The sequence below is a fragment of the Periplaneta americana genome, chromosome 6 (assembly GCF_040183065.1).
Source record: "Periplaneta americana isolate PAMFEO1 chromosome 6, P.americana_PAMFEO1_priV1, whole genome shotgun sequence".
Classification (NCBI taxonomy): domain Eukaryota; kingdom Metazoa; phylum Arthropoda; class Insecta; order Blattodea; family Blattidae; genus Periplaneta; species Periplaneta americana.
Genome location: NC_091122.1, coordinates 39,771,256 through 39,785,280, shown reverse-complemented (window position 1 = coordinate 39,785,280; position 14,025 = coordinate 39,771,256). Strand labels below are relative to the sequence as shown.

At 34.4% G+C, this 14,025-nt stretch overlaps 1 protein-coding gene across 19 annotated transcripts in view; it reads right to left on the bottom strand.

Annotated features, from left to right (window-relative positions):
- The window catches only part of Rbp (RIM-binding protein), a 409,454-nt gene that overhangs the window by 55,762 nt on the left and 339,667 nt on the right, over positions 1-14,025 (bottom strand). For all 19 annotated transcript variants that reach the window (XM_069827954.1, XM_069827942.1, XM_069827940.1 and 16 more), the window contains 2 exons: positions 10,528-10,753; positions 4,313-4,592 (listed from right to left, as the gene is read on the bottom strand). In XM_069827954.1, coding sequence (XP_069684055.1) covers positions 4,313-4,592; positions 10,528-10,753 — 506 coding nt within the window. The remainder of the gene's footprint in view (positions 1-4,312; positions 4,593-10,527; positions 10,754-14,025) is intronic.

The window sequence follows — 14,025 nt, the reverse complement described above, 5'->3', positions numbered from 1 at the left end:
GTAGGACTGTGGAACAGCTGTCCGTGTCCGTGCCTGAGAGTGTCTGTAAACGACAGTTTAATTTATCATTATTTCTGTATTATTTCAGTTGGGACATAAAAATCTGTCCGTATATGAGGAGTGTCCGTATCTTGGGGGTTTCTGTAAGGAGAGGTTTCACTGTATCTTATGCTATGATGTGGGAATAAATTGTTTGACTGTTAAAGTTTTATCTAGTCATACAGTATAAAAATTCGAGATGCACAAAATATTTAGCTAATTTTTTTCTCTTAGACATTTTATCCTTGCTAGGGTTTGGTCTGTTGTTCAACACTGCATATGTGACACATTATATGTGACAGGGCTTTCATCACATGGCATCAGCCTGTTGCTGGGCTTCTTTCACACGTATATGATGAGGAAACCATTGTGTTATTACCAGAAAGAATGTTCCTAGTGAAAATGGTCAACACGAAACAAAGTACTTTTACTTATTTTACTCTGGGCTGTTAGGAAATTTGCATCTAATGTTTTGCCTTATTCTACTGCATGATGTCTTCAAAATGTATACCAGTGGTGGCTGATTGACTGAGGCAAGTGAGGCCGGGCCTCAGTCACTTGGCTTAACTGAAATCAAATTTTGTGTTTTTATATAATGTATTAGTTATTTGAATTAAGCATATATCGCTGTAGAAGCATTTGAAAACTTTCATGTATATAGACCTGTTTTGCAGTAAAATTTGTTCCTGAGGCCGGGATCGCTCATGCCGGATCTGGCTTGTGATGTATATAGACCTGTTTTGCAGTAAAATTTGTTCCTGAGGCTGGGATCGCTCGTGCCGGGTCTGGCTTGTGATGTATATAGATCTGTTTTGCAGAAAAAATTGTTCCTGAGGCCAGAATCGTTCGTGCCGGGTCTGGCATAATGCATTTCATGTCCTTTCACGGGCTTTGAGTTTACGCTTAAAACGTTGTAGCTGAGGCACAATTCGGCTGGCCTGGTCAGGTTTCACTCGTCCCATCCATGGGCCGGCCTCAAGGGTAGAGTGGGGTGGGAATAGCAGTGGTGACTTGTCTTCCTAACTAGGCCATAAATAACAAAATTCCAGCTCTTTGGCAGGCAGAAACCCACTCGATTCTCTCCTCTTATGTCTCAGTTTATGACATAAGCGAGGGTGTTCTACTATTGTCCTTCGTAGTACAGTAGTGAATCTGGGCCAATGTTGTTATGTATTTTGGGAAAATATAAACAGAAACAAATGAGAGAAATAATGCTGGTGCAGTTAATTCATTGTTAGAGTGTCCTTTTTCGAGAAGAAATAATACTAAAAGAAAGGAAGTTTTAAATAAAGAGAGAGACTACCGAGATACCTACGACATCGCTGATAATTTTTCTGACACATAATCTTAAAACGCGAGTTTCTATTGCATCCTGGTATGGGCAGTATAAATGGTTATGTGGTAATGTGGTGTAAAATAAACTTCTCTTGGCCTTGTTTGTTGCTGTCAAAGGAAAAAAATAAAAAGAAAAGAAAGAAAGGGGAATTTCAACACATATGGGTTGCTTCATCTCACTGAAACTCAGAGCATAATAGCTTATTTGGTGAGTGAAATTATTATTTTTCATTAATAGTAATAATAATAGACTAATAATAATAATAATAATAATAATAATAATAATAATAATAATAATACAGTAATAATGATATTGATAACATAATAACAATAATAATTAATATCATAAACAAACATTTCCTATCGGAGGCACTTAAACTAGTTTCATCTAGCCTCACCGAGGATTTCGGCCGCTACTGATGTATACCTAATCATTGCACAACACAAAACAAAACAACATCTGCACTGAAAGAAGAGCAAGTCACGATTTATCTGCTGACAGTTCACGACAGCTTGCAACTTTGTCGTAACTTTATGGAGGGGAATGTAGGGGAATGCCACTGAAATGTTGTCACGCTGTGAGTACATGGAAGAGATGCTCGCAGTTGAGAGGGGATCACGCTGGTAAGTGGCTGAACCGAGAATTGATAGTTTTAAAAGATACTCACTGTACGACTTTACCAAAGCACAGTTTTACCAACTCCTTTACTTGATTGTAGGCAAGTCATAACAAAGGAATACCAGATATTTGACATTAAACGATAAGAAATTTCTTAATTCACATTTAATATATTTTCAGAAACCAAATAAAAATAATTCAAACATGTTTCATGTCTGCCTTCACAAGCTAGTATACGTTTGATGGGAAGTTAAGTGCACAGGACTTACGTTCTATTATATTTTGTTCTATTAAAGTATAATTTATATCTTCTAACAATAAATGAGGAGTGAGAGAAAGAGAACTGAAGAAAAGAATAAAAAGGAAGAAGAAGAAAAGAACATAAAAATAAAAGCAAGAAAAGACAATTTGAATAGAAAAGAGGGTTGGAATCATTTTATACGCAGAGTGAACAATAAGTATTGCTAATAACTTCTTAAATTTTAATTTTACAAAAAAAAAAAAAAAAAAAAAGTTTTATGCAAAAGCTGTTGAAGAAAAGCCATACAATATGATGCCAGTGTTCGAAAAAAGTTACTCGGGCATAGAGGGTGTGACAGTAAACTTTATTTTTTTAAATGGCACCCTATATTAAAATTTACATATTCCGAACATCCATTAAATTTTATATATGAATGTGTACAAATTTTACCTATTCGCCTATTTCATATCTTTTAACTATTTATTAAACTTGTTTCGTGGACTTAAAACTTGAGACAAATAAGTACCATACGGTATGTAAAATCATATTGAGTAGGCCATAAAACTAAACAAAACACTATCATTAACCAAATTTGACAACAGATGTTCAAAATGAGAACCATTCACAGCCAAACAATGTCCCTGTCTATCACAGGAACAGTCCATTGTCTTTTTCACAGTTACACGACTGATTTGTTCCATCTACAATGGACTGTTTTCGTGATAGACTAGGACATTGTTTGGCTATGAATGGTTCTCATTTTGAGCATCTGTGGTAAAGTTTGGTTAGTCATAGTGTTCTGTTTACTTTTATGGCTCACTAAACACGATTTTATATATAAGTTTAAAGACTACAAAACAAGTTTTGTAAATAGTTAAAAGACCTGAAATGGGTGAATAGATAAAATTTCTACACAATTCATACGTGAAATTTAATGGATAATCGGAATATGAAAATTTTAATATAGAGTGCCATTTAAAAAATAAAATTTAATGTCACACTCTGTGTGCCTGAATAACTAAATCTTTCCGAACACTGGTACGGTACCATATTATGGTTTATCTCCAACAGTTTTGTATATAACTTTTTTTGTAAAATTGAAATTTAAGAAGTTATTAGCAATTAATTGATTAACTAGTGGACTTACTCTTGTTAATTATGTAAGATTTGTCCAGCTTACAGCTGTTTCAGTGCTTCACGCACCATCCTCAGAGCCTACTAGATCACGGCGTCATCTCGAACTTCTCTGCCTGTTGTGTGGGTGTGTTTGATTGTTGAAAGGTGTTGAAGAGTGGAGTCAAATAGTGTGTGTGTGCTGAAATTGATCTGTGTGTTGAGAATTTGATCGGGGTGTGTTTTAGTGTGTTTGTATATTCCGTATTGTTCTAGTGTGTTGAGTTTTTGGTTCTTGGATTGTATGTGTAGGATTTCCATGTCCGTATTTATGTTATTGTATGTATGGTTAGCATTGGTTATGTGATCGGCGTATGTAGATGTATTGTGTCCTCTGGTTATTGCTTTAATGTGTTCTTTGTAGCGTGTTTGGAATGATCTGCCTGTCTGTCCTATGTAGAACTTATCGCAACTATTACATGTGAGTTTGTATACACCTGTGTGGTCGTATTTATTTGTTTGTGTTTTTTGTGTGTTGAGATGTCTTTGTAGTGTGTTTTCTGTTCTGTATGTTATGTTGTATTTCTGCTTTCTGAATGAAGATGCGATCTTATGTGTGCTTTTGTTTTCATATGTTAGTGTGATGTATTTCTTGTGTTCTTGTGTTTGTGTTGTGTTTTGCGTGTTTTTGTGTTTGTTAAGTTTTTGTAAATCCACTAGTTAATCAATTAATTATATTCAAGTGTTAAAAGTAGTGTACGCAAGATTCAAAATGGATTATTAGCAATATTCCATATACTTATTGTCCACTCTGTATAACAATTTTAATGTTAGATAACTACAAGTATTTTCACAACACCGAAGATTGCTAATAGTTAAGTAAAATGAACCTTGAGTTGATTTATTGCAACCCCTTGGTAAAATGTATAACAACAAAAATTATAATCTTGGGCTACAAATAATACCTTGATGGTGTCACCCTCTGAGAACGGCAGCTCTTCCTCACAGGCATCAGGGTTAGGTGACATTGTTGTAGGATTGTAGTCATACAAAGCCACAAACCATCTCACTCTTTTGTCTCTAGGACCAGGTCCTGGACCCCCTGAAGGATGTGGTGGTGGGCCTGGCTGATGATGGGGTGGAGGGCCCCGACCTGGAGGAGGGCCCCCTCGATACCCTCTGTCTCCAGGATGACCCCCGTGTCTGACTCTAGGGTCACCACGAGGATCTCCATAATATTGGTCCCTGTAAGATATTTAAGTTTGTAGATTTAATGACAAGAACACAATGTTATGCAAGAGTGTTTTCAATTTAATTCAAATTCTAAATTGGTAATTAGGTTATAAAACTTAACATTGTAATTGTTACCATTATTACAAAACAAAATTGAGCAAGAAGGATATTCTTAGACATTTCTGTAGAACATTCGGAGCAAATTTATCTGTCGATATGGATAAGAAGCGAAAAATAACAGTGTAGGTAATGTTTTCTAACCATAATGCAAAACTAAAGATTGCTTTCTAGTATAGAAATCGTATATAATTTCAAAAAATTATTTTCGAAGCTTATCTTCTGTCATGATCATGTTAGTTTTTGCTCCCACAATAGATATTCAGAATCCTTGAAGTTCACATTGCAAATGCATTACCGATATCGGTACCTAACTTTTTCTATTACATAAATTAATGAGACTTGTTATCTTCATTCCATTTGATTAAATTAAAATTTCACTTCTTTCTGTGGCGAATCCTCGGCCTCAACTCACTACATCTCGCCAAAAAATTGTAATGTTGTAAAATTTTGACTTGTTCCATATCTTAAAGCTTCAATGCTAATGTAGGATCTATGGAATACAGTAAATGAAATGAAATGAAAAATTTAATTAACTTTGGAAACAACCGTTCTAAGAAGTGTTGAGTTTTATTAGCAATAACTAATTTTCATATTGATCAACCAATCTCATTCTATTACCATCTACTTTAAATTTTTCATTCAAATGTTCGATATTAAATTTCAAGATGTTTTCTTAGTCAATTATTTAACATCGCTATATCAACTACCTAGGTTATTTAGTGTATATCGATTTTTTTTATTTTAGGAGACATGTTTTCCGATAAGTTGCTAGTATGTAACTGAACAGTGATTAATAATAATAACAACAGTATAAAAACTTGTCGTATTGTTTTTATTAGCTACCTTTAGTTGATCCAAAGACAAACGTTTTCAACTAACTAGTAGTCATCATCAGGTCTCCAAGTATGGTGTATATATAATTGCATAGCGAACAAGTAAGTATGAAAGATAAAGTTTACATGTTAATTTAAGTTACATGATATACCGGTACCAGTAGTTGAAAATCAAAATTAAAATCATGTGAGGGGTCATAACCTCATAATGTGACAATCAATGTGAACTCGAAAATTACAATTGCTTAATACACTTGGATTATCAAATATTATAACGAAAACTTGATGTGGCATATTTTATCTCCATTTACAATTAAATATTACATATTCTGAAGTGTTTAATTTACAAAGAATGTTGTGGTTTAAGCACGATAAGTTTTAGACTGTTGTTATTAATCACCATTTAGTCTATAGAATTGGTGATAACCAGATGGTATTTGGAGAGATGAGACAGAGGATTCGCCATGTGATCAATTGACATTCACCTTAGAGTTGGGGAAAATCTGAGAAAAGACCTAACCATGTAATCAGCCTAACAGGAATCGAACCCACGCCTGACAGCATCTGCAGCTCAAAAGGCAAATGTGCCTACCATCCGAGCTACACTGTGACAGAGACCTTTCAAAATGCTTCCACCCTTTAAATACAGAAGTAGTCTGTCCTATTGCAGTTAAATATCTCCACCTCTGATAGGTACCAGAAAAAGAAAATGCATAAGTTAGTCGTATCTTTTAATTACACTAATATGTCTAGTTTCAAGAACTGTTGCATTTCACAGAAATGAAACAATTACTGGTACTTCTCTCAAAACAAAGTAGTTATGATATTAATATTTATCTCATATTGTGTTGAATATTTAGTTAGACCCTAAAAGAAGATAAGTGCATAAAGTTGAGGTTTTATAAGTGTTATGATTAGGGCTAGGATTCATATGCAAATGCATAGGCCTATATTTACAGGCTCTTTGAAAGTCATGCAAAAACAGTTTTATATTTCAAATTTTCAAATTTCAAATTTATTTACAATTTACATTTGAATTGAATACATATGAATAGATACCCGAAATGAGCATATGCTCGTGCATATTGAACATCTGTGATTACGAATATGCAGAGTTAATATTGCATATTTATGCATATTTTGGGTGTTTCTGCATATAATAGTCTATTTTGCATATATTGTAGCATATTTTCAGGATTTAGTTGCACAAATCGCCATATATGCAAACTTCGAATTTTTTTTCCATTTTTTTTTCCAGTATAACATTTTCTCTAAACGAACAAAGGTCCATTGTAGCCTCATATGAAGTGTATTCATTCTGGCAACAACGATAAACTATGATGCTGTTTTTGTCAATATGCGCAAAATGTAATATAGATGTTTGTTCCCGATCGAGATACAAATATTCACTTAAAGAGAAAGCCTAAAAGTATCAGTCTAAGGACAATTATGTGTGGTTTGTGTGAATTCGCGATGCCACCTACAAAATCATCGTTTCAGAGAACTCTGAAGCAATGGGTAACAAATAAAGAAGGCTTGAGGACAGACGGAAAGACCGTGTTCTGCGATTTTTGTAAAAATCATGCAAGTACCTATTTATTTAAATACTACGGTATAATTTGTAGTTTGATAGTTAAGAATGAAAAGTTTATAATGTCAATCGGAAACGAAAAAGAAACTTGCACAAATGTGAAATTAATAAAATTGAATTTGTTAAAATTTATCTTCTTGGAAATGGTTTTCTTTTCTCTAACAATTCATTTCAAATGTACAATACTAGAAACAAAATATGGGCCGACTCTTAGTCGAGAATTGCCTTGTATGTAGACAAGAAGGTTTAAACATGTGTTCCCATATTACCTAATTACAAGCACTGTACATGCGCACATTGTTGTATCTGGAACTTCGATAATTATTACCGCTACTTGATATGTTTAATAAATTGATTTTGCATGTTTTTGCATATTTCTGGTTTGATTTTGCATATATCAGACTTTTTTTTGTGCATATAAATCCTGGCCCTAGTTATGATAATGGACAAATTTGTGTCCTTTTTACCGTATATATATATACGTATATATATATATATATATATATATATATATATATATATATCAGTGGCGGCTCCTGCATATTTCTTAAGAGGAGGAAAGAAATTAACAGCACTAAATGACACCTTCTTGAATGAAACATGCTACAAATTAGCCTACATGCATACATGTAAGACCAGGTAGTGCTGGGGTTGGCCTTCCCTTCTGTATAGCAATAATCTGTTCTTGTAAACTGAGTTTCCTAAATTGTCCAAAATATATTATGATTTCACTTCCATTCATTGTTGAATAATTGCACAAATTAACAATTACAAGGAAATTCACAACCTCGTAGCATTTTTCGAAGACACTACAGCATCACACGTGTTGGAAGAGACTAGCTACTAACTCGTAACTGGAACCATTTTACGGAAATGGAAATGGGAATGGGAAATAATCTGAGGAAAGCGAGAACACTGCACCCACCCACGTGGTCTGTGTTGCCACATGTACATTTTACAAGTTCAGTATCACATACTTTTGAAGAATGTCAGTTCTTGTAAAGTCATACTATCATTATTGTTCAAAGCTGCCGGTGGCCGATTAATTTTTTATGTTAAAAATGATGTAGTTTGGAGTACCTACTTACTTACTTACTTACTGGCTTTTAAGGAACCCGGAAGTTCACTACCGCCCTCACATAAGCCCGCCATTGGTCCCTATTCTGAGCAAGATTAATCCAGTCTCTACCATCATATCTCACCTCCCTCAAATCCATTTTAATATTATCTTCCCATCTACGTCTCGGCCTCCCTAAAGGTCTTTTTCCCTCCGGCCTCCCAACTAACACTCTATATGCATTTCTGGATTCGCCCATACGTGCTACATGCCCTGCCCATCTCAAACGTCTGGATTTAATGTTCCTAATTATGTCAGTGAAGAATATAAAGCGTGCAGTTCGGCGTTATGTAACTTTCTCCATTCTCCTGTAACTTCATCCCTCTTAGCCCCAAATATTTTCCTGAAAACCTTATTCTCAAACACCCTTAATCTCTGTTCCTCTCTCAAAGTGAGAGTCCAAGTTTCATAACCATACAGAACAACCGGTAATGTAACTGTTTTATAAATTCTAACTTTCAGATTTTTGACAGCAGACTGGATGATAAAATTGGAGTACCTACTTTCAGTTTCAAATATATTTGTACAAAACTGACAACTTGGCTGTTGCCCTGTCTAGTAAACAATGAATAGAACTGAATTTCAGGGGCCAACTACGTAAAACTACTTCCTCTTTGTTTTACATAAACCCGACTTTAACTTTCAAATATCCATAAAAGTTTCAAACCATGAATAGTAGCCTATATGAAGTGCAATGAATAATATTTTTGATTTATAATTTTAAAAAAAGGTTTACATGGTGTCTTTCATAGCGTTGCGTTACAACTGTTTTTGTTGTGTCTCCTCCTAGATGTGTTATAGTCCGGTTGAATGCAACATCATTAGATGGCAGCGGTAGTGAGCTTGCTGCATGACCAATCGGTTTCTATTTCCCACCCATAACTGATTCAGAGGAGGATCTCCTCCCTCTCCGTTCATTTACTTGCTTTAAAACTCTGCTTCTTTCTCTGGCCACTAGTGCGCTGTTGTCTGTGTGTGTTAACTGCAGTAGAGGAGGAATGGAGTGCCTTTCCTCCACACAGAAAATCTCGCATCTTTCTCACAGTTTTCTACAGCACATGAGCGCGCATCATTTAAAACTCGATCAACCGATTTCATATTGTGGTATGCCGATAAGCTATTAATATTTGACTATAATTATTTATTTACTGTGCCACCTTTGCTTATCTTAAAAGTTAATAATTTACATTATTGTTTTCGATACATGTGTATCATCTTCAGATGTAGAGTGTTAGATAAACATTTATGATGAAAACCTTCCTTATGGTATGGAACTTATTATGATTTTCGGATCTTGCAAGGCTGTATTAAACTCATGGACTCGACAACATCCATCTTGTAACAATAACATCAAACCACCGACACATAGCAGCATAGCAACATATATGATTTTCACATCAATCTAGTGACCAAAATCGAATGAAATGCTTTAATAATACACATCGTTAATAATTATATACATGTTAGTGATATAAACAGTACTCCGTTTCAGTTCGTTGTTAAAATCAAGATCAACAGAAGCAGCCCCATCTAACGATGTTAAAAACTGGCACACACAGCCAACAAGTGCTTACAGTGTTTTAAAGTGTCCTACAACGTTTTTCATATTTCTCTGATTATTTATAGTTTTAAATCACTTTTAAATAATTTTAAATCTTTTAAATTGTACTATATGGACTGCAAATGATTTTAACTCAATGTAACATGTCTATTATAGACCAAATTAGGTTAAGTTAGAGCAATTCATTTTAGCAAGATCCGAAAATCATAATAAGTTCCATACCATAAGGCAAGGTTTTCATCATAAATGTTTATCTAACACTCAGAATCTGAAGATGATACACATGTATCGAAAACGTTAATGTAAATTATTAACTTTTAAGATAAGCAAAAGTGGCACAGTAAATAAATAATTATAGTCGATCAACCGAGTTTTTCTAATAGCTGTGAACTCAAAAATTATCGAATCTTCCTCGAATTTCAAGGCACATATTTTATTTGGTATTTACTTTCAAAAGAAGAAAATGTGAGGAGGACGTTCCTCCCTTCCCTCCCCCGAGGAACCGCCACTGATATATATATATATATATATATATATATATATATATTTCCGTTTTGCATATTAATATGAATGTAATATTGATAAAATGGTTTATATTATGATGTTTAAGATATCTACAATAGCAATCAACGTAATACAAAATGGAACAAAAGAAGATGAAGGAGGCAGCTTAGCAGGAGTGGAGCTAAGCACGATGCAATGATATTGTTTGTGTTATCTCCCACCTGTCATCAACCCTATCCCTGACACGAGCGGATGTTGGGTGGTGGTCCATGCGTCCTCTTTCATGCGGTAGAGGAGGAGGTCGACCCCTTTCAGCATGGCTACGTGGAACACCTCGAGGATCGTAGTGGCCTCCACCAGGTCCATGATGTCCCCGAGCTCCTCTTCGACCATCCAGGTAATCATCCTCACTGAAGTTTCCCTCACTAGCTGAGTCTTTGGTGATCTCTGAAATGTATTTTATTGTTAATCCAGTGGCGTATACTGGTTAAAGGGTTTGGGCTACCGCTGACCCTATTATTACACAAAATATATCTAACAATTACTTTAATTTTAATTACTATGGTAAAACTAATAATACAAAATTATTACATTATGTTATATTATAAACTTTTTCTTTTGTAATTTCCTTGGGCTACCGCCGGTAGCCCCGGTAGCCCTCAAAATACGCTCCTGTGTTAATCACTATACCTTGACCAAAACTACTTCCGACTTGACAGCTTATAGAGAAGGGGGAGCAGTGTTGTCATGTTGCCCATCTTTCGTGTAAGATAGAGTGCAGTAATGAACGGCTGACATGAACACATACATTTCTAACCAATTTGTTGAACACTAGGCATTAAAATTTGTGTACATTATTATTTTTATTAGCCTATAATAATAGAATGCTGCTGCTGCTGCTACTGCTACTGCTACTGCTACTGCTACTGCTACTGCTACTACTACTACTAATAATAATAATAATAATAATAATAATAATAATAATAATAATAATAATAATAATAATTAGTAATAGTAGTAGTAGTACCGGCATTCTTCAATGTAAATACCGTTAGAAAAGCATCGAAAGGACTGTAAACTGTAAAAACAGTTTTAATTTAATACGAAGCCTCTACTTTTATGAGTGTCGGTATTCTTCAATGTAATATTGTTAGAAAGGTGTTGAAAAAATTGTAAACTGTAAAAATATTTATAATTAAAAATCTGCACGGCCTTTTTCTTTTCAAATATTGGTGACAGTGCTCTTATTAATTTTAACACAAACAACAGTTATCATTACGACTTGCGCCAAAGGTAAAAGAGGCCCGCCATTATCTTTTCTCCTGTCAAAATACTGTCTTACATAACATACCATCTCTCACGCTTGACTCTTTAACGGGACACCTTGTCCAATATTCTTTATTCTCCGCCTGCCTTTCCTTCCTTCCGACATTGCATAAGTCATCTATTTAAAAACTCTAGCAGAAACTAGAAAACACACACTCCACCAATAACAACGAAGATAATAATGTAATATAATTTAAACACAATAATTATCGATACACTAAAACAATAATACAACTAAATAATATTTTTAATTCACACAAAGCACGCGTTAACCAGCCAACTCAGTCATTCCGGCCACTGTATTCACCACAAGAGGCCTTCAAATATATCAAGCCCTCTTGATTCACCACTAAGCCGTGGTATTCACATGCAACTCGTAAACATAGACAAGGCAACACCGTCCCGTTACCATGGTTACGAGTCTCTTGTGATTGGTTGATTTGAATGGCTGCTATGGTAACATGCTAAAGGCGCCATTTGTCAGGTCGGAAGTTGTTTTGGACAGACCATAGAATACATTTCACTTAAATTTTCACAGTTATCATATTTCTAAAACGTATAGCTGGCGCCAGCCACATCAGCCATTTGTCAAACACAATTGTCGGATTGACTGCTGCAAAGGTAAAACACTCGTACTTCACATTCCCATTACTTATTTCACACAACAAAAATGGTGACGCAGACTGTAATACATAATGTGTCATACCCAATTTCTCTATCCCTATTTTATAATTTGCTTTCATTATTTTGTTATAATTGAGAGTAATTATAAATAGTGAAAAATAATCCTGTTTAATTGAAGGACTGCAGCATCTTTACAATTATGAATAATTGGCAGGACATTTCTAAACCAGAATTGTTATTTAATTCTATCAACTAATTTCCTGTAATTAAAAATTATTCATTATTAATAAAATAGAGACTTCATGTTATGAAATACATATGCTTTGCCAAACACTGCCTAATCAACCTGACTGGTGGACATACGTTTCGACAAGTAGAGAGAGACAAGTAGACATTTACTAAAGACAAGTTATGGTATACTTTTACCCAGAAACACTGGCAATACTTTGAGGATTATCATTTTGAATTAAGGAGACCTCTACAAAAAAACCTATGTATGTTTTGAAATATAATAATGACATTCCCACTGTACTGTTTCAGCACCATGTAATCTGCATTACTTTCAGAATTATAGAGTGGGACGTGTGCAGTATGTAGTCGAAGCAGCTACACGTCAAATTTATATTGAAATATTTTTCATGTAAAGTGATAATTTTTCATCTCCACTACACTATCGTATAGAAGTTTTTGAAAGTCTGAGAATATTTACTTTTCCAACATCACATGTTTAACACTTCATTTCATTCAACGTCTTCTTTCCATAATAAATTCTCAACCTTAGCCAACCAGAAAATGTGTCCAACAGTTGACATGTGAAACATCCATGATGTTGCCAGTTTGGCGTACATTAGCTTAGTTACCTACAAAAAAACTATTAATGAACTCATGTTGAAACATCCCATAAAACTGTTCGAATACTGGTAGTTAGATCTTTCCACCAGACAAATACAAGAAATTAGATGCCCATACTAACAGTAATGACGTGAAAACTTATTTGGAATTGTTCCTTAAGAAACAATAGCTTATACTTGGAGAGAGTAGTTGCCATCTTCCGTCAGTCCCTACTCTGCCACATGACATGCAAAGCAAGAACGTACACACAACACACTGCGCTGAGTGAGCACTATCTGCTTAAGGCCGGAGTTACTCTGTTTTCAATAATATTTTATTCAATCTTCAATTTCACAGCCTTACATTTATATCCCCCTTTCACGCGACTTAGTTCATGTCCAGAACAACACAAGCCATTCGCGCTTAAGCAACGTTGTCTAGTTGTATTGTTAAGACTCAGTCGCTGTTAGTTATGGTAAGTTAAATACAAGTGCCCAGACAAAAATATTGTAGCCACTAAGAAGATGGGACATATGAAATAAGTCGCGTGAAAAGCATTATAATAATAATAATAATAATAATAATAATAATAATAATAATAATAATGATTTATTTTAGCTGGCAGAGTTAAGGCCGTAAGGCCTTCTCTTCCACTCAACCAGCAAAAAGTGTATATACATATGCATGAACTTACAAAGAATCCAACAATTTGATTGAGATGAGAGTTACATGTATACAAAAGTTATTTACAAATTAAACAACAAAATACTATGAACTATTAATTAAACACTGAAATAAACTGTGTAGCAGAATTAAACTAAAATACATAGAATGTTAATATATTTCAAATAATATTAGATAATAGAAAGAGATTATTACGAGACAATTAAAATACAGCACAATCAGGATGATGTCTAAAGAAAAAAGTAACAATGTAG